The sequence below is a fragment of the Octopus sinensis genome, linkage group LG3, assembly GCF_006345805.1.
Source record: "Octopus sinensis linkage group LG3, ASM634580v1, whole genome shotgun sequence".
NCBI classification, from domain to species: Eukaryota; Metazoa; Mollusca; class Cephalopoda; order Octopoda; family Octopodidae; genus Octopus; species Octopus sinensis.
Window position 1 is genome coordinate 70,435,708 of NC_042999.1, and position 27,948 is coordinate 70,463,655.

Sequence of the window (27,948 nt, forward strand, 5' to 3'; positions counted from 1 at the left end):
TCCGTTGTTACTGCCTGATATTTATGATTGATCTTTCTAAATATTTTATTTCTCAACTTACTCAAGATCTTTTGTTGTTTATAAATGGGAGAGAGATAGATAAAGATAGAGTAAGAGAAAGCGAGGGAGAGTCCGAGAGAAAGGAAGAGTAAGAGAGTGGGGAAAGTGAGAAACAAAGAGGGAGAATCAACATCATCATCATCGTTTAACGTCCGTTTTCCGTGCTAGCACGGGCTGTACAGTTTGACCGGGGTCTGGGAAGCCAGGAGGCTGCACTAGGCTCCAGTCTGATCTGGCAGTGTTTCTACAGGTGGATGACCTTCCTAACGCCAACCACTCTGTGAGTGTAGTGGGTGCTTTTTTCGTGCCGCCAGCACAGGTGCCAGGGGGGCTCGCAGTGGCAACAATCGGTTGGTGCTTTTTACGTGCCACCGGCACAGAAGCCAGTCAAGGCAGCGCTGCAATCGGCCACGTTCGTATGGTGCTTTTTACGTGCTGAAAGGAAGCAACAGAAAGTAACAACCACACTCTTACCCATGCGTAGAGTGGGTCACCTTCAGCTAGTATATATATATATTTATATATACATACATATATATATATATATATATATATATATATATATATATATATTTATACACACACATATATATATACATATATATATTTATACATACCCACACACACACACATATATATATATATATATATATATATGCCAGTGTCACTTAAAAGGCACCATTCGAGCGTGATCGTTACCAGCGTCGCCTTGAAGAGCACCATCCGAGCATGATCATTGCCAGAGTGGCTATCTGGCCTCCGTGCCGGTGGCACGTAAAAAACACCATTCGGCCGTGATCGTTATCAGCATCGCCTTACTGGCACCAGTGCCAGTGGAATGTGTAAAAGATTCGAGCAAGGTCATTGCCAGTACTGCCTGACTGGCCCCGTGCCAGTGACACGTAAAAGCACCCACTACACTCTCTGACTGGTTGGCGTTAGGAAGGGCATCCAGCTGTAGAAACTCTGCCAGATGAAGATTGAAGCCTGGTGCAGCCATCTGGTTCGCCAGCCCTCAGTCATTCGTCCAACCCACGCTAGCATGGAAAGTGGACGTTAAACGATGATGATGATACGGCAAATAAGAAAGTGAAGAGGATACAAAATTGACAGACATCAACCAGTAAACATTCTAGTCTGTCTATTTATTCCAATGTATTAGATGAATACATACACATGTATTAGTAGTACAGAAATGAGCAAATGAGCAGATTGTCAGTGGGTGCTAGTTCCTTGTGGTCGTTTCTGCCAAGAGACAATGAAACCCTCCAGGTTATCTTCATCTCTTCAGTGTTCTCTAGGGATAGGCAGATAAGGCTTGGATGATGAGTGTGCCTCTAGGTTTCTTCAGAGGGTCTAAGTGGTTGGGAGGAGTAATACATATAAGAAATGGTCAATAATAGGTTAAGTGTGTTCGTCTTTTTAAAAAAGAGCAGGAAAAGAATGGGAGTAAGAATAAGAACAAATATGAGGATGTGAGCGAAGTACATATTTTCCTTATATCAATAAAGGATGTAAAACATTGAGAGAAAATAGTTTCGAACGAGGTCAACTGAGTTTCATATTCTTCCTCTTTTACTCTCACAGTCAAAAATATAAATATCTCTTTGGAAATATGTAACTAACGACGCTATTCACAAATTGCAATATGAAATCGAAAATGTTCCAATCGTTTACAAATAACTGGAACAACTAAGGGAGATAACTCAAGGAATATGGGAGGGGTGGTTTCTCTACTTTTATACTTTCATTTACTAAAGAGTAACTATTACCCGCGAAAAACGATTACTAACTGGAAAATGATGTTGACAGACGATAAAGACTTAACAAAATTAATAGCCACACGTAAGTCGGTACGAGTGAAGTTTGTCAATGATGAAGACATCGTCCAACATATTGTACACCTGAAAGAAAGAAAGAGAGGTGAGAATAACTTAATTATGCAATTGTGTTATATTGCTAAAATCTGTCACCAAGTTGTTTATGTCAAAATTCAATCTACAACAAAGACACTCCGTTACTTTTAATATGATTTCAGTACTTTTATTATTTTTCTGTGAAAAGACTCATTATTAACAGACATTGTCTATTGGTTTTCCTGGGAAAATTACGGATTGATAGGGTTGTATGGTTATAATTATTAGTTTATGTCTTTGTTTAATGCCAAATCCAGCACCAATTGAGCTATGACGCAAAGATTGTCGATCTAAGATTAGGTGTATCCCCTCTCCCATACATCTCATCTACTATTCCAAGTATAGTGTGAATCCGCCGAGCTGGGGACGAATTAATCTAGTGAGATTGGTGGAGTTGATATTATGTACAGTTTGAAAAAACACAAGCAGAGAGTATACTGAGAAGGATGCTTAGTAGAGACTTTGTGGCTAAAAATATATTAAAGATGACGAGAAGAGGAAAGTTTGGGGCATTTGTGTGGTCTTGGGAAGTGAAGAGGAAACTGATGATGATAGAAAAAAAATGCGGAAACAGTATGCATTGGTTAGTGAACCATCAGCAATCAGACAAATATTGCTTTTGGATGTTATCTGGTATATATGATTGTGTAATAGACACAGTCTCCAGATATAAGCAAGTTTCTTGCGTTTTTTTTTTTTTTATATCCTATGACTGTTAGTATTGTTTTGATGGTAGCTTGGTCACATTTAACCGGCCAAAACCAATAAAAGTGTATATTACAAAGTGGTCAGCAACTAATGAATGCTGAAGTATTTTCTCCCTCTCAAAAATGAAATCTTGACGTCAAGTTTTCAACATGTTATGTATTTGAGGCCATGATGAGAAGTTGTGAGGTGCATATAAGTCTGTATTCATTTGTATTTTGCTAGTCTTGCTGATTCCCAGTTTTGATGATCTATTGCAGGTGGCCTTCCACATATGGAGCGTACAGTCTCCAGCGGAGCCAAAAGACAAGCTGTTATGATTAATGACCAAGAAGTTGTACTTGGAAGTAGTGATGAGGAAGATGAAGTTTATAAATCCTCAAGAGGTATGATATTAATTATAGATATTTTCTCATATGTATTGGAAAGGTAGAGGTAGTCAGTTGGTATGATTGCTTAACTGTTGATCTGTAAGTGATTGAATCAAACCTTCTTACAAGTGTTGCCTTGTGAGCTTGAACAAGATACTTAACTAAATTCTGTTCAGCTAAGCTAGAATTTTTGGTGACATTCACTCTTTACAATTGAGTTTGATTAGAAAAGATATTCAGCTGTACTTACCAGTGTACAAACCACAAAACTATACTTATTACTTGTTCTTACACTTTTTGAAAATATATAAATTCACATTGCCTATCAACCCATTACAATATGAAAATTGGCAGACCATTGTCCATTGGTGCATTTTAAACTATAATGATGTGCCTGTTTACAACCCACTACATTCTTTTCAAGGCCTGAAATTTTGGGGGAAGGGGCCAGTCAATCAGATCGACCTACTACGCAACAGGTACTTAATTTGTCGACCCTGAAAGAATGAAAGGCAAAGTTAACCTCGGCAGAACATAAAGACAGATGAAATAACGTTTCTGCCAGCTCGCCACTTTACGACCCACTACATTGGCATTATTAATACCCTGTGTTAACCAGATTACTACATACAATGCTAATGATCAATCTACACAATACAAGGTGTACCAACAATTCTACAGACCACAGTGCTGTTCAGATAATTGCTATTGAACAAAAATAGATATTTGATCATTGAGACTATAATCCAAAGTAAAGATTATTTCCAATTAATAGGAAAACTGCAAATCTTTTATTTTTGTGAACTGTATTGCAGATATTGAACTTGTTTTTAAATGAAAATTTACATTTATTTCTAGTTCTCATTAATTTTTATTTTTTGTTTTTATTTTATATATATATTTTTTTTTTATTATTACCTGAAAAAGCTTTGATGGTGAATGATGGAGATGCTGGTGGTAAAGATTTGTTTACTTTTCGAACACCTAAGAAATCAAATTCAATGACTCAAAAAGGTAAATTGTTCAACTTGTCAAGTTTTCAATTTAATTTCTTCCTTCTGACTGGTTTTTATCATCATCTCCAGACCTTCAGTTTCTGTTGTAGCTGTGTTCTCTGCCACCTTACTTTCATTTATTCTCACTAGGCAATGAAATATACTGCCTCATTCAGTTGTCTTAGTCAGTATAGAAACACTGACCTATGGTAGAAGCTGTAGCTAAGCAACTTATTGATCTAGCATCCTAAAGACATTAGATGTCCAACCACTAGTATTTGTTTCTAAAAAAATTGAGGTTTACTGAAAGTAACATCTGCACATGTCTTAAAATGGCTTAACAAAGGATATTTGATGATGAAATATATTATGTATATATAATAATTAATATATTATGATTATGCAATATGCTACGTATAAACATTTGATTATGAAATCTATTGTAAAAAGGGATCTCAAATACCAGATGTTAATGCATTGTCACAGTTGATACTATTAATAATGTTGGATTGGCTGAATGTGGTCATGATAATGATTTTGTTTTCATCCATCTTGTAGAGAATGATGTTATAAAAGTGAAAAGATAAAGTTGGAGTTTGTCAGTGTCAATATTTTATCTGTAAAATTCATCAACTTATTCCAAGGATGTCTCATCTTTTTCAGCACTTGAATCAAAAACACCAACCACTCCAAAATCTAAGAATTCTGTGCAAGAATGTAACAGACAACATACAGGTAATTTCTATTGGTTTTTAGCCAACACCTTGTTCTGTGTTTCAGCTGATAAATAATGTTTATATAGTTATTCAATAATTTTCATATTGGAACTTTCCCAAGTTCTCTGAAAAAAGTTAAATGCTAAAGATTCTTGAAAGCTCCTATATACGTATCACCAATCTATAATCAAAAGCATTCCAACCATGATTATCTCCCCACTCAGATATAGAGTATCTATTTTATCCAATGTATCTATTTTTTTTAAAGGTAGTAGAATGTGATTTGAGGGAGATTTGACTACTATTTCTTGAATGTTGAACATCTTGAAATGATGTGGAAACTGTTGAACATTGATAGAGATTAAAATTGCAATATTTGGAATTATTAGTAGTGTAGTCATCCAGATACATTGAAAGATGGAAGAACTTGTTTGTAGTTACAGTTTGGAAAATTTTTTAGTATACTTCTGGATTGCTCTTCCTTTTTATATGTGCATTTCAGATAAAATATTTTGACTGGAAAATTTCCTGGCCATTTTCTGATTCCAGAGTTCTATACAATTAGAAATTCAAATTCCCAGTGAGAACTTAATCTTTTGTTTTTGATAAATGTTCCTGATTAATCTATTGCACCTTTACCAAATTGTTTTATATAGCTGACTAGGTAACAGAATATTTGATGAAATATTTCCTTTTATCTACCCCAAATTTGGTTGCAAATAGGAAATTTAATATTCAGTCACGGAGCAAAGATCACTTAGTCTCTTGTTGGAAAAAGGAAAAACCTCCCTCCTCCTCTATATTTTCATATCTTTGGTGAAATATAATTTCTTTATTGGCTATCATGGTTGACAGGTCATAAATTAGTACTAGCTCATAGACTATTATGTTCGGTAGTACTGTAATGTTATTCTGTTATAAGAAATCACTCAGGAATAATTACTTGTGAATGATCTATTCAAGTACTGCAATATTATTAACTATTGTGGCACATAATGTCGTTTGATGTGGATCACTTATGGTTTAGTTAGAAAACAATTCAGAAGATTATTATCTTTTCAGCGAAAATGATAATAATCTCTGTACCTTGTATCTTGGCTTACTAACTGTCTTTTGTCTCTAGTCTTTAGTTGAGGCAGAACATAACTGCATATTAACTGCTGGGAACCTGTGACATTATAGAAGAATTTGTACTGGATAATTCCTAGTGGGTAGTGGAAGAAATCCAAGGTTGTGATTCTTCCAGCTCATTATTTACAGAAAAGGCCTATCATCATCATTTTTGGAATAGCTTTCCCATGCATGTCTGGGTTGGACAGAACCTTTCCGATGCAGCATCTTACCACTTATTACTTTCCTTTTTCATCTCTTTTGTGAGATTCAACATCCTGGAATCAACTGCTCATTTCTTCTTTGGTTTTCTTCCACTTGGTTTTCCTGGCACATTTTTACCCAATTGTGTTTTTACATCCACATGCATTACATATCTGTATCAATACAATTTTTTCTTAAGCACACTACACCTGACTCCTCTTTCCTCCAGTTTTCTCTCAGCTCATCTGTACCATATTGCTCATGCTCACTAACATTACACATCTAGCAGAGCAGACTTGCTTCATTTCTACCAGCCGAGATAATAGCTTCCTGAACTTTTTTCCGTCTTGTTCTTGTTCTGGCTACTATACTTACAGACTCCATTCTTCCACTACTGATTAGGTAACCTAACAAAAGTTATCAGCTGCTCTTACAGATCCTTTCCAGCATTAAGAAGAATTTATTTTATTAGTACTCTGATTGCTAATTACTCTTGTGCATCTTCCACATGTTAGTCTGTTTTCTGCGAGAACTTGCTTGTGCTCCCAGTATAACTCTTGTTCACCTCAAATCATATTAAGTAACTCTATGAAATTCATTTGATCCTGACCATTTCCATGACAGCAGCAGATTCCTATCTTCTTTTCTACTTACTAAAACTTTGCACTGAGGCATCTTAGTTATTTTTGGGTTTATAAATACCATAATCACGCCTTATCATCATTTGAGAGTTATATTTATTACACAGCCCTGACACTTCTCTTCCCATTACAGATTTCCATAATTAGTTGTGGCCTAGTGATTAGTCCTGGCTAATGGCAGAATTTGATTCCTTTGGCAGAATCCGAACTAAAAATGCAAAGAATCAGAACAGATACTGCAAAGCATCTTGTCTAGTGTTTTAAAAGTACTGCCAATCCACCTCCTTGGACTGGTACTCTTGATCCTGAGTGAAAGAAAAACAAAGTTGACCCCAATGATAATTGAAACTGGAATGCATAAAGCTAGAATGAGTATGGCATGGCAGTTTATCTGCTCTGTTGTTCTACTAATTTACCTTCTGTGATTTTGTAGAGTTAAAAACTCAATTAGACAATGAGGCCATGTTTTATATAATATCTCAAGTGTTGTCGTACACTCCTGAATGTATGTTTTAACTGGCCACGTGAGGAAATGTCTATTGTATGCATGATAGTAAAAGTTTTTTTTTTTTTTAATATAAGAAGTGTAAATGTGTTCTGGAAAAATTCAACTTTAAAATAGACAAAGAAATATATAGTTGGATTGTCTACTGAATGTGCATCAAACAAAATATGCCAATATCTGTTTGCATATATCATTGTTTTTTAATATCCATCTTCCATGCTGGCTTGAGTTTGATGATTCAATAGGATCTAATGGGTTTAAGAATTGCATCGTACTTCAGTATCTGTTTTGGTATGGTTTTTATGGATAGATGCCTTTCCTAATGTCAGCTACTTTACATAGTGTACTGGAAGCTTTTTTTGTAGCACCAGCATTAGTGAGGTTGTCATGCAGCTTGCAAGACTAAGGTCCGTTTCAGCAGAGTGGGACTTCAATAGAGAGGGAGTGGCTTTATGGTAGATGAAAGATTAAAGTGGGAAAGAATGGGTTAGAACATGTTTCTTGCAGTAGAGGAGCTATATGGCTACTCACATTATAGAAGAGTGGGTAGTAGTAACCTGAGTAGCGCTAGAAAGAAAGATAAAATAATGATGCAGTGTCCAGGTAGATATGAATATATATGTTAGTGTGTGTAGTATGTCTGGCTCTCTAGTAGATGAGATCTGATGACAGATAAGTTTGCTTGTAAAAGTTGAGATGTTTTAATTGGTACTGGTCTTAGGAATATAAAGCTAATATAACTAAACTCAAATGTTACAATAAGCACGAATATAATTAAATTTATGGATTGTTGAATATAAACAGATTCCTATTTCTCTAGAAAGTGTAATTCTTCATCAAAAATTGTTTGGACAGTTTTATTGATGATGCATGATGTATTTGTCAACTTTATTTCTTCAGGCCTTCAATCAAGATCTCCAAATACTCCAAAATCTAGGAAGCCATTATCTGAATCCAATAGACAAGAAACAGGTAAGACAAAAAAAGGATTTTGTCCCTGATGTGTTTTAATAGTTAGCATAAATATTGATTTATAACAAACATACAGGCATGGCTGTGTAGTTTAGTAGCTTACTTTACCACCATATGGTTTCAGGTTCAATCCCACTGCATGGTACCTTGGCCAAGTTTCTTCTACTGTAATCCCTGGCCAACCAATGTCTTGTAAGTTAATTTGTTAGAAACTGTGTGGAACATCATCATCTAATGTTTGCTTTCCATGCTGTCATGGGTTAGACAGTTTGATTGAAACTAGTAAGCTCAAGAACTACACCAGGTTCCAACCTGATTTGGAATGGTTTCTATGGCTGGATGCCCTTCCTAATGCCAACCACTCCAAGAGTGTTATGGTTGCTTTCTACGTGCCACTGGTACAGGTACTATTAACATGACACCAGCAATGGCCGCAAGTACAATTTCACTTGGTTTGATGAGTCTTCTCAACCACAATATATTGCCAAAGGTCTCAGTCACTTACCATCACCTCTGTGAGGCCCAACATTGAAACATCATGCTACTGGCATAATGTGTGTGTGTATGTGTGTGTGATCACTTGACAACAAATATTGGTTTGTTAACATCTCTATAACTTAGCAGTTTGACAAAAGAAACCAATAGAATAAGTACTGGGGGTAATCTGACTAAAACCCTTCAAGGTGGTACTCTAGCATTGTCACTGAAACATGTAAAAGAAGATACAAGGCAGCAAATTTTGGGCAGAAAGTCTGATCAGTTGACTTCCTCTGGATGGAAGAAAGACAATGTTTTTTTAACTTAGAACATAAATAGGTCTAACTAAATTCCATGAGATATTTGTCTATTCTCTATTGATTCTATCAATGCTTTTATCTAACATCTGCCATCCCATTCAAGTATGATGGTAAATGTAAGGCAGTCATCATCTTCAGCAACACATTTCCAGTTGTTTTAGACGTCCAGTACAGTTACACAGTTTAAATATTCTTTGAAAATAGTAAGTCAAGAAATTGTTGTTTAGCTCCAAATCAACCGTCACTGAGTAGACTTATCACAGCCATTCTAGATGTTGCCATCCCATCTAGGACAATATTATTTGATGTCTTTTCCTTTTCTAACATGTTAGTCTGTGAGTTGAGGGAAATTTGGCTGCTATTTTTAGTAAGTCATGCAACAATTTAGAAGCTGTTGTTGGCTAAAAGTCAAAGAAGTTTTCTTCACCCACCCATCTCTAACTCTGCATTAACCACTATATCCAGTCCTTCCCTCCCAGAGCTTGTTCTCTGTAGGATGCCCTCTATAGCCTCTTTTCTTTTTGAGTTATTCATGAAGAACAACTACACCAGTCTCAGAATTCTTGGAAGGGCTTTGAAAGGCAAAGATAGACCCTTCTTCTAGACCAAAGCATTTAAAAAAAACAAGAAGAAAGTCAATGAGCTGAACCTTAATAGTAAAGCCAAGTAAACCATCATCCTTCTACTTTTCGAAGGTGTTACTAAAATATTTCCTTTTCTACATTTCAGATAGTCTTGCTATGACCTTACGGAAGAAATCACACAAAAGACCAGAAACCACTACACCATATCGGCTCCGTAAAAGAAATGATATTGGTAAGTATTTCTTTTCTCACTTTTTTTTTTCTAGGCCATTTGTAACTTCTAGCCTGCTATCTCTAGAGTTTACTGTAATGTCCTAGTCTGGATTAGATTGTTCTTTCCCAACACATCATTTATGAGGGACTTACTCTGTATTTCTTCTTCCTATTAAATTGGCCTGAACACTTTAACATTTAAACAGGTCATATGTGGCCCAAATATTCTACCTGCTTTATGTTCAAACTGGCCAGATTCAGCCTCTCACACCTACCCTACAATGTCATTCTAAAAGCAAACAATGGCATCATTGAAATCTCAAATCTATGAGATAATGCATGATTAATTCAAAGCAGTATGAATAAATAAGCATTAAATTTGACAGAGTACCCTGAATGCTAAAAGGTCAAGAGATCTATATATATTTTTAATTTCTTTGTCTTGTAACTATTTCTTCCTGTTTACATGGTTGAGGCAGCTTTATGAATTTTTTTCCAATTTACACCTTGTTGAAATGATTACTGTTGTAACTGGACACCACAAACCATTCACTCACAATGTAGGAGTAGAACTTGTCAGCCAGGTAGGTTGTGGACAGCTGAATTGTGGGTCATGCTCAGGGATACACACTAAATTTGGATTTAGTAAGGTTTGAACTTCTAACTTTGTGGGTAATAATCTAGTACTTTAACTTCATGACTTGTCTTATTAATCAAATTTTCACTGAAGCCAAAAATATTTGATTTTTTACAGCTTACAATGATGAATCCTCCAGTGACAGTTTATGTTCTTCCAGTGATGAAAGTGACTCAAGCTTTGAACCCCAACAAAAGGTCCTTTCAAACACTGCTGATTTAACTATCAAGGAGTCTAAGGATTCCTCTAAAATTAAGCCAACTTCTAAAGCTAACACAAAAATTTCCACTCCAAGTGCTTCCAAAAAAATGTCTGAGGAAGATATGGTATGTATGTTAATGCATGAAGTATATGTTATCTTTGTATATTACATTATATATTATCGTACATGTGAAAGCATCTGACCTAGAGGTTGCACTCAAAATCACAAGATCAAAACTCAAAATCACAAGATCGTGGGTTCAATTCCTGGACCAGGTGATGCATTGTGTTCTTGAGAAAAACACTTCACTTCACATTGCTCTGGTCTGCTCAGATACAAATGGATAAGCCCACAACAGAATAGCCTTCTAATTAGGAGGGATGTTGGTCTGCTTGAAGCTAAAACGATGCGCAGAGCATTGTGGTCAGCGATGTATAACAACATCTGATAGCCTGATTGATACTGTGATACCATGATTATCCTACATGCCGTCATATGAAAGAACAGGCTCTTAAGATAAGTTCTAAGAATTCGTACGTGCTATACTTGCTGCATAAGATTATAACAAACTTCACACTTATCACAAGGCCATAATTAATAAATTCTGCTAATTTGTTTTTGAGGCAAACTAGCTGATGTTTCTACATTTTAACAAAGTACAAAAAGTCGCAGGTGTGGCTGTGTGTTAAGAAGTTTGCTTCCCAACCACATGACTCAGGGTTCAGTCCCACTATCTGGTACCTTGAGCAAGTGTCTCGTTTTATAGTCACAGGCCAATCAAAACCTTGTGAGTGGATTTGGTAGATGAAAACTGAAAGGAGACTGTTGTGTGTGTGTCTGTATGTATATGTTGGTATGTACCTATGTGTGTATTAAGTGAACCTCTTGCATTTTATTTCATGTGCCACCAATTTTGTTTTTCTTATAGCATAGCCAATATATATCGTGTTGAACAGAACTAAACCACTTGCTTGGTATCCTGTTTAGTTGCCTAAAAATAAAGTTAGTAAAAAAAGACAATACTGATTTTCACTTAAAAATCATTGAAAAAACAGTTGCTGCCTTCATTAGTTTCTGAGATATCACATTAGAAACTCAGTGAACCAATCAGCCAAACAAATGAAAAAAATAAAAGTTTTTCTTTCTTTTCTTTTTTCTTTTTGCTTAAGTATGCAAAATGACTGAATATTTAAAGAGTGGCATAATAAATGTTAGCTTTGTAAAGTAAGAAATTGTGTTAATAACATTTGAAATACATTTTTCTTTAGGTTTCTCTGAGCCAGTATAGCAATAAAAAAGATAAACATGGTAAATAACAATCACTTTAACAGCAGGTGCAGGCGTAACTGTGGTTAAGAAACTTGTTTCCCAATCATGTGGTCTTGGGTTCAGTCCCACTACATGGCATCTTGAGCAAGTGCCTTCTACTATAGTCCCAGGCCAACTGAGCTTTGTGCTTGTGAGTAGATTTGGTTGGCGGAAACTGAGAGAAGACTGTTGTGTGTGTGTGTGTGTAACCAACCAACCAACCAACTAATAGTTTGGCAAAAATTACTGATACAATAACTACCAGGATTTAAAAATAAGTACTGGGGTCGATGTTTGACTACACCCTTCAAAGTAGTGCCAAAAACTAGTGGAAGTTAAAAAAAAAAACTGTAAACGTGTCTTTTATGTTCATGTGACATTGCTTAAAACTTGTCTTCTAACAGCCATCTATTGTAGAACAGTATTTTGAAGTACATTCTACAAAAGGACTTACATCAGACCGAACACTGTCTCGACTGGATATGCCACGAATTGATTTAGACGATTTACAGAAACTTCTAAAAAATGTCTCGGGAAACCATTGCAAGGAGTACAAACAGCTTTTTAACAAATATTCTGAATATTTTGACAAATGGTTATTTTTACTCAGGTAATCTATTTCATGAATTCACTGTCACCTGTAGTTCATATTTGTTATTTTATATGCTGGTGTGTAACTAAATGACTAAAGAGTACTAAAAGCTGTTGAGATTGGTGATTTATTATTAATTATTATGGAAGTGATAGTGTGTCTATATACTTGCATAGATAGGTAAATATTTGATTTTTTTTTATAATCATTTAATTGTCTAGCATTCAGATAACTTTGTCAAATGCAATGCTTTTTTTTTATTCACATTGTTTTAAATTAACCATGCATTATCTCATAGCTTTGAGGTTTTGACGATGTGATTGTTTCTTTTTAGAATGATATTGAAGGGTAAGTGTGAGATGTCAGATCTGGCCAGTTTAAACATAAATCAGTCCACTCTGCAAAGTGGTGGGTGTTCAGAAGGGCATCCAGCCATAAAAAACCTGCCAAAACAGACATAGTAGTCTGGGGTAGTCTTTTACCTGGCCAGCTCCTGTCAACTATCCTACCCATACATGCATGGAAAATGGATGTTAAATGATGATGATATATATAAATAAATATATATATATATGTTGTAGTTTTCCTGTTTGCATCACCAAATTTGTATAATATATATTTATATGTATGTCCAACCCATGCTAGCATGGAAAACGGACGCTAAACGACGACGATGATGATGATGATGATGAATGCAGGTATTACTGTGTTGTTAAGAAGTTTGCTTTGCAAGCATGTGGTTCTATATTCAGTCCCATTTCACAGTACTTTGGACGAGTGTCTTCCACTTTTGCCTCAGTTTGACTGATGAATTGTGTGTGAAATCATCATCATCATCATCATTTAACATCCATTGTCAATGTTGGGATGGGTTAGATGGTTTGACCAAGGCTGGTAAGCTGAGGGGCTACACCAGTTTCCAGTTTGATTTGGCATGGTTTCGAGACAGTACTTCTTGATACGCACCAAACATTTCGGCTGTTTTTGTTATGCTAGTGCCTGGCATACAAGCACCAACAGTTTGACCTCTTTGAAAGTCTGATAGATCTGTCATTTTAATTACCTTTTTCTGATGATATCTGAAAAGAAACAGTAATTTTAGCAACACATATTAAGCAACACTAATAATAAATCAAAAGACAAAAATAAACCAGCTTTTGATGGTTTTATATATATTACAAAATTATGATACTATGATGCTAGGTGTTTCCATTATTTTGTCCAACACCTGTGTATATAATTAGAGAAAGTGTGTGTGTGTGTGTGTGTGGGGGAGATACTGCTTATGCAGCAGCAGATTTTGTTATACATGTACGGGTATATTACACTGTATTGCAAGTGTCTTACTGTATTTCATAATAATGTGACTGCTGCACTGTATAGCACTGCTTTATTATACAGTGCATTAACTGCTTGTATACTAATTTCTATAAGTCATTAACATACAGATTTTTTTTTCTCAGTTATGGATTCAATATTATGGTATATGGATTTGGTTCCAAGAAATCATTATTAGAAAAATTCTTCTCTGAAAAACTCAATGGATATGATCATGTTATTGTCAATGGCTTCTTCCCAAGTCTGTCAATAAAACACGTATGTTGACCTTTCATTTTATTTCACTGATTTTGAAGATGTTGAAGATGTTACGGCCTGAAGAGCCATTTCAAAGAAAAATGAGTTGGATTAAAAATTATTATAGAAAAGGTGACTTTGTGAGAATTTTTTTTTTTATAAAAGACTATAAGTTAGTCACAGGCTGAAAAATTGTGCAAGTGGTATTAGTGTTTGCTGACTCTCCCTTATTTGTGAAAGCAATGTGGTTGATGTTGAGTTTAAACATTTGCATATTAAACTCTGCTGTAAAAATAAGGGTTGAGTGGAATTCCAGAGTATTGAAATGCTGGGAAAAAAATCATCAGGATTTTACATCAGTTTTCCATGCTAGGGTTGGTTGGGTGATTATTGCACTCTTTGATGGCTTTGAAGACCACATCCCACATGTAAGTTACATTTTTTTTTCATGGTTTCTGTAGCCAGATGCCCTTTCTAACCACACAAGCACACTTGTGCCTATGAATGTTCCCTTTCCCTAATGAATGCCTGTTGACAAAGGGCAAATTAATTGAAATAAAGTAGATATATATATATATAAATATCTCAAGAGCTAGTAATCTCTTCTCATAAAAAAGAAATTAATACATCTTTGAGAGAGCAGCTCAATGTGCAGCTCAGTACAAAATAGTAATAATGAATAAATAGTTTTAAAAAATAATAGCTAAAGCTAATAGTCCATAAAATAATCATCTATTTAAATTGAGTTAATTGGAGATGAAATTTCTCTAACATGTGAATCGTGTTTTATAACTACAGTTTAAAGAACTTATTGTCTTTCACATTTTAGATTTTAGATTCAATAACAGAAGAGATTCTTAATGAAGAAGGAACATTTAAAACCCTGTTGGACCAGTGTGAATTTATTAAGAAGTCTCTAGAAGGTCAGTGGCTTTTTATTTGTTTCCCTCATTAAATTGTTATTTTTATTTTTTGTGATTTATAAATTAGTGACAGTACTTATAACCTTTGCTGGTTCTTATAGACTGGTGTGACTTACTTTCAGTTTTTAACATCTGTAGGCTGGTGTTTGCTATGTGAACAAGGAATGAATTGCAGTTCTGAAGATAACTGTCAAGCCATCTTGCTCATGCTGGCATGGGTAGGATGACTTGACAGGGTCCTATGGAGCTAAGGACTGCATCATGCTCCACTGTCTACTTTGGCATGGTTTCAATGGCTGGATGCCCTCCTAACATCAAATGTACTGAGTCAAAGTATTGGTATTCATTGGTCAAAGTATTTAGAATGAGATCAATAAGGGTATTGAGAGGAAGAGGGACAACTGTGTCAGGTAGACTTGTTGTCTGAGGAACATTGAAGCTACAATGTAGTATGCTTGTTATTTCAATTTACCATAAGTGCAAACATGGCTGTGAGGTTATGAAGTTTGCTTTGTAGTCATGTGGTTCCAGGTTCAGTTTCAGTGCATGGCTCCATGGGCAAGTGTCTTCTACTATGACACTGGGCTGACAAATGCCTTCTTACTGGAATTGGTAGGTGAAGAAGACCATCAGATCATCATCATCATTTAGCATCTGTTTTCCATGCTGTTTTCCAAGTACCTTACTTGGGAAACAAGTAAGAGTTAGTGACTGGGAGAGCATCCAGCTGTAGAAAATCTTCTTTAACAGTTTTCATTTAAAGCATGCCAACATGGAACCACAGATATAATCGGTTAATTGATGCAAACTATGTAGGTCTTAAAACGCTTGTTGAAGTGGCTCTTCAGAGTAACATAATTTGTGGACCCATTCAACCATCTCCTAGTATTAACAAACATAAATAAAAGTAAAATTTCTTTAATCTTCTCTATTTGAAGAAGGTTGGAAATATGTGTAACAATAATATTTTTATTGTTTGTTATCTCCAAATTTTTGTATGACGTACTAATACTCTACAATAGCTTTATTTTGTTACTTAAAAAAAAGGTAATCTCGAGTCACTGTAGGTTAACAGTCACCAGTGCTGACTTGACAGGCATTTCATTTTTGTTGATTCAGTGTAACTAGCTGTAAATCAGCCAATATAGTTGTTATAGCTTACCAGTGTAAATGATGGTATCACTGTAATTGACAAGTGTTCTCTTAAATTTGTAGGGTTGAGTTAAACCCTGGGATAGACTGACATTCTATTTTGCTTCTCAGCTAATTAACACTGTAAAGACTAAAAGTAAACTTAATCAGCCCACAATTCCTTCCAGTTAGTGCAATAAGAAAATAAAAATATATTTTAAATATTGATTTATAGCTTTGGGTACAAGATCACACATTGGTAATGAAAGAACTATAGTTAAGTAAATTAATGCAGTACATTACTGGTATCTGTAGGCAAAATTAAATATAACAGGGTTAGAAAAATACATAAAGGCATGTTTAAAAAAATGGAAAAAATTCATCCTTCTATCACTTCTACCATTCTGTCAACCTTCTATCAAAGATACAAGGGTGACAAATTTTTGTGAAGGGGTACATCCAATTAAATTAAACCAGTACTTGACTAGTTCTTATTTTATCAACTTGGAAAGCTGAAAGCCAAAATCATTCAGGTGGAATTTGCAATAAATGCTGCAGGAGATTTTGTCCACCTCTCTATTAATTTACTCCTGAATCTATTATGAGATGGATATTAGCAGGAACATGGAAATTTATATTATATCATGTTTGAACCCATTGGAGTTTTCTTATCACAAAGCAATATTACATTGTTGACGACTGCTTTTCAATTTTGCTTGTTCTATATTCAAAAGAATGTGAAGAAGATATGGTAAGTAGGAAGTGTCAGTTGTTTCAACAAACAGAGATACATGCAGAATGACATAACTCTTTACCTGTCCAAAGCATTTTCATTTGTTTCATATGTTTTGAGTAATCTAAAGTTCCTCTAGTTGTTGAAAAAAAATTGGGCGTGCCGGTGGCACGTAAAAAGCACCATCCGACCGTGGCCGTTGCCAGCTTCATCTGGTCTCCATGCCGGTGGCATGTAAAAAGCACCATCCGATCGTGGCCGTTTGCCAGCCTCATCTGGCACCTAAAAAGCACCCACTACACTCACGGAGTGTTTGGTGTTAGGAAAGGCATCCAGCTGTAGAAACACTGCCAGATTAGACTGGGCCTGGTGCAGCCACCTGGCTTCCCAGACCCCAGTTGAACTGTCCAACCCATGCTAGCATGGAAAGCAGACGTTAAACGATGATGATATTATATACAGGGTTGGCCAAAAGTCACTTGACTGTAAATCAAAATTCCATAAATTCTATCTAATTCTGTATTGACTCAAATGGAAAAATGTATTGCTCAAGAAGGACTTCAGTTTGAACAATTTTCATGATGTTTCATATTTAGATGTTTTTATTAAATTCATTCAATTGTTAAACATAAATAAATCTTGGAATTAAATGGTATTGATTTACTGCCCAGTGACTTTTGGCCAACCCCGTATAATGCATAGACACCAAGGAAACAATTTGAGTGTCACAGGACAGGCAAACAGTTAAGTACAGTAGCTCAGAAAGAATTGAACTTACTTTCTGGGTCTTAATGCCACTATCCACCACTACTGCTGCACAGCAGGGCTATAGGAAGGTTCATGACATTAATATTTGGATGATGAATTGTGTTGTTAACTTATCTACTAATTAACAAAGTATATTTTGTTTTTTTTCATTTATTTTTAATACAGATGATGACAGAGATTTCTACCTGTTAATCCATAATATTGATGGCATCATGTTACGTTCAGCTAAAGTCCAGAATATATTTAGTTTCCTATGTAAAATTAAGCGTTTCCATATGGTCGCTTCTGTTGATCACATAAATGCACCTTTAAGTAAGTCATTTAACTCCTCTATCTTTCTTTCTCTCGTTTTGCATCCATTTTTTCTTGCATGTGTACATAGAAAGGTTTTTGTGATGAAATCATTAGTTTTGCAGCCGGATGGTGTCTTTTCCTTCTGTTAAACATTTAATTGTTTACTGCTTACTAAAATTTTTGGCAATCATAATTCTGTAGTATTGTTTCTTCTATTGTTTCTTCTACGTTAATAAGAACACTGAGACATAGAATTTTTCTAATATTTTAAACTTTGTTATGATTGTTATTAATGGCTAGCTGCAACTGAGCAAGTTGGTACTATGGTATAAATATTTAACTTCAGCTGTAATTGGTATTATGCTGAGCCACAGCTCACAAGTGCATTAATAGAATGCAGTGAGGAATTCAAATTCCATTATAGACCTTGAAATGACAGTAAACAAATTCAAATCTGTGTTTGACATAAAATCTCCCTGATCCAACAATCCAATGTGACATTATTTCATTGAAAGACCAACATCACTGTATAATAATTGTGTCTGTTACTATAGCTGACACTTTACAGAAAATTAGGGAATAAATTCCATACATGAATCGAAGTGTTGACTTGAACCCAGGTTTTATGAGTGAATGAGTGAAAACAAAATGGTTCAGTTACTAATCGTATGTTCCTAGTTGGAATTTAAACCACAAATTCCTAGATATATTGCCATGTATAAAATGTTTTGTTATGTACTCATTTCCAGCTTACATCAGTCTGGAAGAAGAGTGGGATCATCTATATGGTTGCTTCATCTGTTGAATAGAGCTGCTAGGTTTTCCTCTACAAATCTCCTTATTGTCTTTAATATAGAACCAACAGGAAGGATTTGGTGAATTTTTTCAACTGGAACAATGCTGTTACCAAATCCTCCTCAATAATTTCCATACTGTCTTTAGCATGTAGCCAGCATGGAAGCTTTTATGTAAATACTCAGTATGCACAATATAGCAACCAAAACTGCTTCCACAAGCCCTGTATAGTGTAAAATAGGGATCATGCATTCTACTTCTAAATATTATTATTACCATGTCCTATAATTGATCAAATACTTCATACTTGTGGGGCTGATCAAAGAACTATTCGAAGACAACAAAACCCCAACCTTATATTGTTGTATTTAATGCAATTTTTTCATTGTTTTTATTGTAATGTAATTTTGCTATTTCAGTCTGGGACCAGATGCGCTACATCAAATTCAATTGGTTGTGGTGTGATGTAACTACTTATGAGCCTTACATGGAGGAAACAGCCTATGAAAATTCCCTGATGGTGCAACAATCTGGACGTTTAGCACTGAGCTCCCTGTCACATGTCATGCATAGTTTAACATCAAATGCTAAAGGGATATTCATGCTTCTTGCTCGCTATCAAATGGAAAATCAAGCCAGTGTTCAGAACTATCAAGGTAACTTTCTCGTAAAACTATTTTGTATGTATGCTATTGAAAGAGTCAGAAAATTGAGTTAATGGGTTCTTCACAAACTTCCGAGTCTAGTCACATGCGGAGAGTGAATGTGTGCTCTTCTTTACTGTTACATTTCACAAATGAACCCTTTTTGAACCAAATAGTGACAAGAAATTGGTTCTCTATAAAAATGTCAAGCACCAAAGACAGTGGGTCAGGAAAAGAGTAACACTAGCACCCCAGGCTAAAGAAGGTCTTCACCCACATAAGGTGTTGTTATCTGTTTGGTGGGATATAAAAGGTTTAGTCCACTTTGAACTTTTAAACCCAACCAAATAATAACAAAGGAGATCTACTGTGAGCAGCTTAAGTCAGCACTAGAAGAAAAACAAGCATCTTTGGTTTCAAGATGAAAAGTGTTCTTCCATCAGGATAATGCTTGGCCACATACAGCGAGGATGACATTCCAAAGGCTGGAGCAGTTTGAATGGGAAATGATGCCCCACATACCATATATGCACCAGACATGCCCCATCTGATTATTTTTTATTCTGCAGTCTGCAAAATCATTTGGATGAAAAAAATATGAATTTTGTAGATAAGGTCAGAACAATACTGGAGGAATATTTTTCGTCATGGACAAGTGAACTTTGGAAGAGGAGCCTTGCAAGTCTACCAGATAGATGGAAGAGCTTTGTAGAAAATGAAGGAGAGTATAGATTAGATTAAAAAAGAACTTTGTTTATCATAATTTTAAAAAATAAAGGAAGAAAAAAAGAACTGCATTATTTATGGGATGACCCAATATTTATTGAAATGGGGATGTGTGCATACACACACATATGTCTGCATGCACACACGTACATCATCTTCATCCTCCTCATCATCATCATGTTGACATGGGTTGGACAGTTTGACAGGAGCTGGAGAGCTACATCAGGCTCCAATTGTCTGCTTTGGTGAGGTTTCAGGGATTGGATGTCCTTCCTAACACCAACCATTTTACAGAGTGTACTGGGTGCTTTTACATGGCACTAGCATGTATGTCATAATATTGGGTTTACCTTCTATCCAAAATAGTAGTCTTTTCCATTGATTCCAAAATGTTACTATGTATGTGTGTTTGATGAGTGTTTTGAATTCGTTGAAGATCCAATAATTATATTGACTCTATTTTCTTTAATTCTCTTAAACTCTTGCTCTATTATAGTAAACCATTTCCCAGTTTCTTTCAGATTCTTTCCATTTTAGAAGTTGATTTAATATCTTAATTTTTATTTGCAGAGAAAGTTTATTTCTCTGCAGTTCTCTTATTCAATTTTTTGCAGCTCTATTACTGAATCTTGAAAATAAAATCTTATGTGTTAGCTTAGAGTATATCTGCCTCATTATTGAAGAAGTGAAATTAAAGTAAAATGAAAAACAAACAACAAAATGGTGTTGCTGCATATGTAAAATATATAAGAAGGTGACCTGAAAAGTTCATAGGTTGACTATGAAGGAGTGATGCTAGAGCTCTGAAATCATCATCATCATCATCATCATCATTTAGTGTCCGCTTTCCATGCTAGCATGGGTTGGACGGTATAATCTTGCATGCATTAATTTTGATTCTTCTTATTAATAACTGTAGTGGTTCTTTCCCGATAAACTGACTTCTGACTGTTCAGAGACTTCAAAAGTAACTAGTAGCAACTTCTTTTGAAAATGGACAAAATTTGGCATCATGTTGTTATCAAGCACCTGCAGAAAAATGTTTCCCTCAGCCAAGATGAGTGTTGGGTTCATCACTTCGAGCCAAAGACAAAGAAACAATCTATGCAGTGGAAACACTCCTCCTCACCTGTTCCAAAGAAAGCCAAGGTCGTTTCATCTGTCAGGAAGGTGACAGCCTCAGTTTTTTGGGATGCAAAATGCATTGTGTTTATTAACTATATTTAAAAGGGCCACATCATCAATGAAAGGTGCTATGCCAACTTGTTGAGGTAGTTACAAAAGGCTATCAAGACCAAACACCCAGGAAAACTCATGAAACGGGTCTTGTTTCATCAGGACAGTGCTCTAGCACACAAGTCCTAAGTTTCAATGGCTGCAGTGTGTAAATGGCTTTGAACTGGTTGATTAACCTCCCTATTCTCCTGATTTGGTCCCATCTGACTATCATTTGCTCCTCAATGTGAAAAAACACTTGGCTGGGAATTAGTGTTGCAGTGATGCTGTCACATCAGCTGTTGGTGACTTTTTTGACTAACAAGACGAAAGATTTTTCAGCAATGGGATCCAAGCGCTACAACACCAATGGAAGAAGCATGTGGACCACAAAGAGAAGTATGTTGAAAAATAAACCTCATTTGGTCACACTCCATGAGAGCATCTTGATCATCCTATGAATTTTTCAGCTTGCCCTCATAAAAAAAAAGTTTTTTAAAATGACCAAAATCAAAACTGTGCAAAGTACTCTATAAACTGGTGGACCACTGTACATAAAAATTAGTTTAGCTAGTTTTATGTATTTTAAATTTTTGACATTAATTTCAGTAATATGCTTGTATCTAGTATTTATCAATTTATTCATTTATGATTTTAGTTAGTAAAAGTTGGATGTGGAGACCCTTGTGACTGTTACAGGCTCTCCTTCACTGGTTGTTCATCTTTCTCAACTTGTCTATTAGTTATCTATCTTTACCTAAATACCAGTATTTACCTTACTTTAATCCTTTCATTACCATATTTCTGTTGAAATGTGCTGCTTTTGTTTAAATTAATTTGAAAATAATAAGATTTTAGTTAGATAAATGTTTAAGTGGGTGTTTAGAACATTAATTAACATGAAATTTTGATGGAAGGTTTTAATTTAGATCACTTGAACAAAATAAGTTTGTATCATTATTGTGGCAGGAGTACAATGCTCTATGACGAGAATAGACGGGACCACTACATATAAATAGTAGCAGTCTGATGTAGTCGGCAGTTTCCTAGTTTGGTTTTCGAAGTCCAGGTACAATTTACAGTTTGAGTTATCAATTGCTATCAATTTATGGGCCAAAGAAAGGGAACCGACTACAACATTGGGGTGTAATATTACTAAATTATAATTTCAAAATTCAATATATTCCATTGAAAAAATTGATCATGTGAAGTGTCTATCAAGACTAATTCCCAAAAATGCTGAACCACTAGAAGATACCGCGACAGCTGCACTGCAGGCAGAAAATGAAATAAAAAGTGTTATGACTAATGTTATCCAAGAACTGCCAGTGACTGTACAGGATATAAAAATGAAATCTGTAGGTAATGAGTATATTACAAAGATGAAAAAAGCTTTAAAAAATAAGCAGAATAAAAATACAAATTTGAGTAGTTTCTCAAAATGCAATGATATTCTGATGTATGTGCAAAGAGTTGTAGTACTGACTACATTACAAAAATGTGTATTGCAGTAGTTCCACAGCAAACACCCAGGAATGTCAAGGATGAAAGTACTTTGAGAAATTTAACATGAGTAAAAGCAAGAAAGTATTTACATTTTCATCAAAATATGCTACTGGCTTCAGTCACTTAAAAAGATGATTTAGTCATGCTGAAATAAATGAATAAAAATTTCATTATATCAGGTTCTGGAAGTTCACATGTTTTCCTTACAAAAATTACATTGTGCTGTTTCATTTCCTTCTGATTGTTGCTGGGTCATAGTGGTAGCAGCAGCAGTAGGAGACTCCTGATATTGTCCTTTTATCAGGTCATCCCATAAGTTCTGGCCGATTTTACCTTTTTTTTTAAATTGAATGAAATTTAATAGTATTTTAGAATGTTTAATGGAATTAAAAATTATTTTTATGCATTTGTATACATTTAAACTAATTAAATATTATTTTACAGAATAATAGATTAAAAATTTCTTTGATTAAAACCCTTTCTAACATGGAAGTATCCAAAGAGTATTTGAGGCGCATAATGCTTTATGAGTACAAAAAAAGGAAACTCTGCAGCCAAAGCAACTTGAAACATACACTCAGTTTATGGGAAAGAATGCTTGAATGAAAGAACTTGCAAAATTCAGTAGTGGAGATTTCAGCCTTGAAGATGAAGATCGAACAGGACGTCCAGTTGATGATAAGCTCCTTGAGGCATTACTTGAAGAAAATCCTGGATTATCAGTTGAAGAATTGGCAATAAAGCTTAGTTCAAACCATACAACTGTTCATCATCATCTTCAACAACTTTGAAAGGTTCCTAAACTTGGAAAATGGGTGCCTCATGAATTGTCCAAAAGCAACTGCAAATCCCAAGTTGAAATCTGCTCTTCTCTCCATTCTTGTGAACTCATTTCACCCTTTTTGGATAGACTTGTGACTGGTGACTGAAAATGGATCTTCTATGGAAATGTTAAACATCATAAACAGTGGCTTGGTAAAAGGAAAAAGAAGTTCAACCACAACCAAGAAGGGAACTTCATGGGAAAAAGGTTCTTCTCTCTATCTGGTGGGATTGCAAAGGAGTAATTCACTTTGAATTGTTACCACCTAATTCAACAATCAATGCTCAAGTCTACTGTCAGCAATTAGAGTGTTTGAACCAAGCTTTAAAGAAAAGAAGACCTGCTTTAGTGAATCGAAAAGGATGGTGTTTCATCAGGACAATGCGCGACCCCACACTGCAAAGATCCCATCACAGAAGATCGAAGAGATTAGTCGGGAAAAAATTCCTCATCCACCTTATTCTCCCAACCTTGCTCCTTCAAACTACCATTTGTTTTGTAGTTTACAGAATCATTTGGGGTACATAACTTTCGCAAGTCAGGAGGAGGTTGAAATTGACATTTCAGAGTTGGCTTTGAAACCAAGAGTTTTACATTGATGGGATTAAAAAGCTTGTAAATAGATGGAAGGAAGTCATAGATAATCAGGGAAAGTACATTGATTAAATTTCCATTAACTATAACATTTGATCACTTGTTTTACTTTATTCAAAATTTGGACAGAACTTATGGGATGACTTGATAATACAGTAAGTCCTTAAGAGATGTTATCTCAGGACAAATACTGTAGTAACTAGCCTTTCAACAGTGTTTATATATTAAGTACGATACCTAAATGGCTACTTTAATTAAATACTGCCTCAACCTGTTATACTGTTCTTTTTTTTTTTTTACTTCATCTTCACATTTAAAAAAAATTTTTGTCTTACTTAAACACACTTGTTCTTAGAAGAAATTGTTTTAGTAATCTACATTTTGTCTTCTGATTTTACTGATTTACATATTAAATGAAAATATTGAAGTGTATTGTTACAATAAAACTATGATTTTGGGGGACTATTAATATCATTTTTGAGATGAAAAGACTTTCAAAACATACACTATATGTTTCCATCAGTTTGATCGTCAACGAAAAATAATTCAGATATAAATATTAAACATTTTCTATTTCTAAAGAAGTTTACAGTTCAAAAACATTATAACCATATTAATACCAACTCATTTATGATATATATACATTTACTGTCACTTGAAGTTGTATTTTTATGTATTTATCATTGTTTCTTTGTTAACATTCAGGAATGTCTTTCCATGACCTCTACCAGCGTTGCCGAGAATCATTTTTAGTAAACAATGATATTGCTTTGCGATCACAGTTGACAGAGTTCAGAGACCATAAGCTGATTAAATCTAAGAAGGTAAAATTTAATTCTTTACATTTTATATTTGGAAATTGGTCATGCTCAATATGCAGTAAAGGTTATAGATAGTAACTCTATAACTATGAACCCAGTACAAGCAATGGGTACACAAAAGATGACATAGAATCTCAGGCAGACTGACAGAGGGGAATTCCATATGTAATAAATGCATGGGAGTAGCTTATAATAAGGGCATACAAGAACAGATGTCTCTCAATTGCTCTGAAGACTTCTTAGAAGTAGTTGGTAGTTCCTGTTACCTAGGTGACCAATCAGTGTTGGAGGTGGGTGTCACAAAAGAATACCATGCAATTCCGTTGTAGCAAGACATGGGCTCTGAATTTCGAGAATATGTGAAGACTGGAAAGAAATGTAGTGATAAGCTATATGAAGATGACAAATGGAGAAACATATTTTATTTTTATGTCTGCTTTTCTTGCCAGCACAGGTTCAAATGGTGTGTTATAGTTCAATACGTTCTCATTTAAAGTTACTGCCCTCCAGATATTTTAATTTAGGTTTGGTTTCCTAATGCCAATCATTAAAGAGTGTACTAGGTGCATTTTATTGTGGTACCAACACTAGAGAGGTTTCTATGTCCTCAACAGACCAAATGCTCTCAACATTATGTTGGTTCTGTTTGTTTGCCACCTACTTATCCAGATGTTTAAACTGTGAAGGTCCAGAAAGTCGACCTCGACGGAATTTAAACACCGAATGTAAAGACCGATGAAATATCACTATGCATTTTATTCAGTATGCTAACGATTCTGCTAGCTTACTGCCTCAAAGTCCAGAAATATTAGTTTTAGATTTTGGCACAAGGCCAACATGTTTGCTGGAGGGGATAAGTTGCTGTAATCAACCCCTAGGGCACAACTGACACTTATTTTATCAACACCAAAAAGATGAAAGGAAAAGTCAACCCCAGCAGAATTTGAACTCACAACATAAAGACAGACAAAATAGTTAAGGATTTTGCCCAGCATGCTCACAATTCTGCCATTTTCCACCTTAAGGTCCAGAAATATTAGTTTCAAATTTTGGCATAAGGCCAGCAATTTTGGGGAGGTGGACCCTGAAAGGATGAAAGGTAAAATTGACCGTGGCAGAATTTGAACCCACAACATAACAATGGGCAAAATGCCACTAAGCATTTTGCCCAGTGTGCTAATGATTCTGCCAGCCCACCACCTTAAGGTTCAGAAATATTGATAGCAACTTTATCATACTAAACAAACTGAAGGACTGAAATGTAAATATAGAAATCTTTCAATTAGAACACAATCAGGTTTCCATGTCGATGCAGGTATGTGTAGATAAGTTCACTTTTCAATGGTTCCATGTTTAATCCTATTACATGGTTCCTATGGTCTTTTACCAGCATATATTTTGTGAGTGAAACTAGGTAGAAGGAAACTGCATAGGATGGACCTGCATTGTTATTGATTGTTGGATCTAGCCCATCATTTGTTTAGCATGGCCACTCAATCTTGGTTACCTTCAGCAAAGTGCATTAGCACCTGAGCAGTTATATTGTTATGTAGTCATAGTCAGCCACATAGTCTGTTGAGCAATTGAGTGTGCACTATAGAGCCAATTCTTGCAATATATTACACGCCTCTACCTGGTTGTTGTGGTTTAGCCTCACCAAATCATCTTGATCAAGCAGATCTATGATTGAAAGTGGCCCAAGTCTAACCATTTCATCTGTTTGTATATCAAGGCTACTTTGTTTAAAATGTTCTCTTCCTTTAAGATACGAGGATGAGATTTGAAAGAGACTTTGGCTACTGTTTCTAGCAGGTCAAACGACCACATAGAAGTAGAGACTCAGTAGTACCAAGAAAAGAACCATTACATTTTACTCAACCTGCTAGAAACAACAGCCAAATTTCCTGTTGTATTACTGTCTTAAAAATAACTCAATATTTACGTCTCAATCTTTTAGTTTATGTAGTAGTCTAGAGAGTAACATTAACAGTCACTAACTTCTTTATGCTCTATTGTAAATAAAAGAAACCTTATCATCACCATTTAACGTCTGTTTTCCATGCTGGCATGGGTTAGACAATTTGACTGCAACTGGTAAGCCAGAGAGCTGCACCAGGCTCCAGTTGTCTGTTTTGGCTTGGTTTCTACAGCTGAATACCCTTCATAACATCAACTACTTTACAATGTACTGAGTGTTTTTTATGTGTCCCTGGTATTGGCAAAGACCACGTATGTGGTATATTATGAATTTAGTGTTAGTGTAGTAGCTTAAATCTTTAGCATATTATATAATATTGATTGTAAATTATTTTAATTGTGACTTTTATTCATATTGGCATTTTGTTTTGAATACACTTAAATCTGAATTGTAGACTGGGAAATAATCACAGAATTGTGTAGTAGAAATACTTGTCTCAAGTATTCAAACCAAATACTGAACCAATCAAATACAACTAATTTGTTCAAATTATTTGTTTCAGGCTGCAGATGGCATAGAACATCTCGTCATCCAACTTGATACATCCACATTGAAAGATTATTTTGAGACAGAAGAGGCATCATAAAATTGGATGGGGGCCATCCAGTAATTACTTTACAACTGAAGGTTATTTGAAATTTCCACTGTTGTTCAGAAAAAGAATTAAAGAATTTTGTAAGATAGACCATTTTATTTATATATCTATTTTGAAAGAATAAAGTGTATTTTAAAAATAAAATATTTGTAGTTGCAAACAATGATTTAAATCAGTCATGTCAAATTATTTGAGGTTATCAAATATTAAACTGATCCTTGATAAATGAGATTTTAGAATCATTTTTCCACACTTGTGTGAATTAATTGATTTTACAAATACAGTCATTTATACAATAA

At 35.0% G+C, this 27,948-nt stretch overlaps 1 protein-coding gene across 1 annotated transcript; it reads left to right on the forward strand.

The window, feature by feature from the left end:
* Positions 1-1,804: 1,804 nt before the first annotated feature.
* On the forward strand, positions 1,805-27,793 carry LOC115209870 (origin recognition complex subunit 2). Its single transcript, XM_029778447.2, has 14 exons — positions 1,805-1,983; positions 2,942-3,067; positions 3,980-4,066; positions 4,711-4,782; positions 8,124-8,195; positions 9,722-9,808; positions 10,544-10,752; positions 12,341-12,546; positions 13,992-14,124; positions 14,933-15,026; positions 17,824-17,970; positions 19,167-19,403; positions 24,961-25,079; positions 27,557-27,793. Exons 1-14 carry the CDS (start codon positions 1,860-1,862, stop codon positions 27,638-27,640), a joined length of 1,797 nt encoding a protein of 598 aa, XP_029634307.1. The 5' UTR covers positions 1,805-1,859; the 3' UTR covers positions 27,641-27,793.
* The last annotated feature ends 155 nt before the right edge of the window (positions 27,794-27,948 follow it).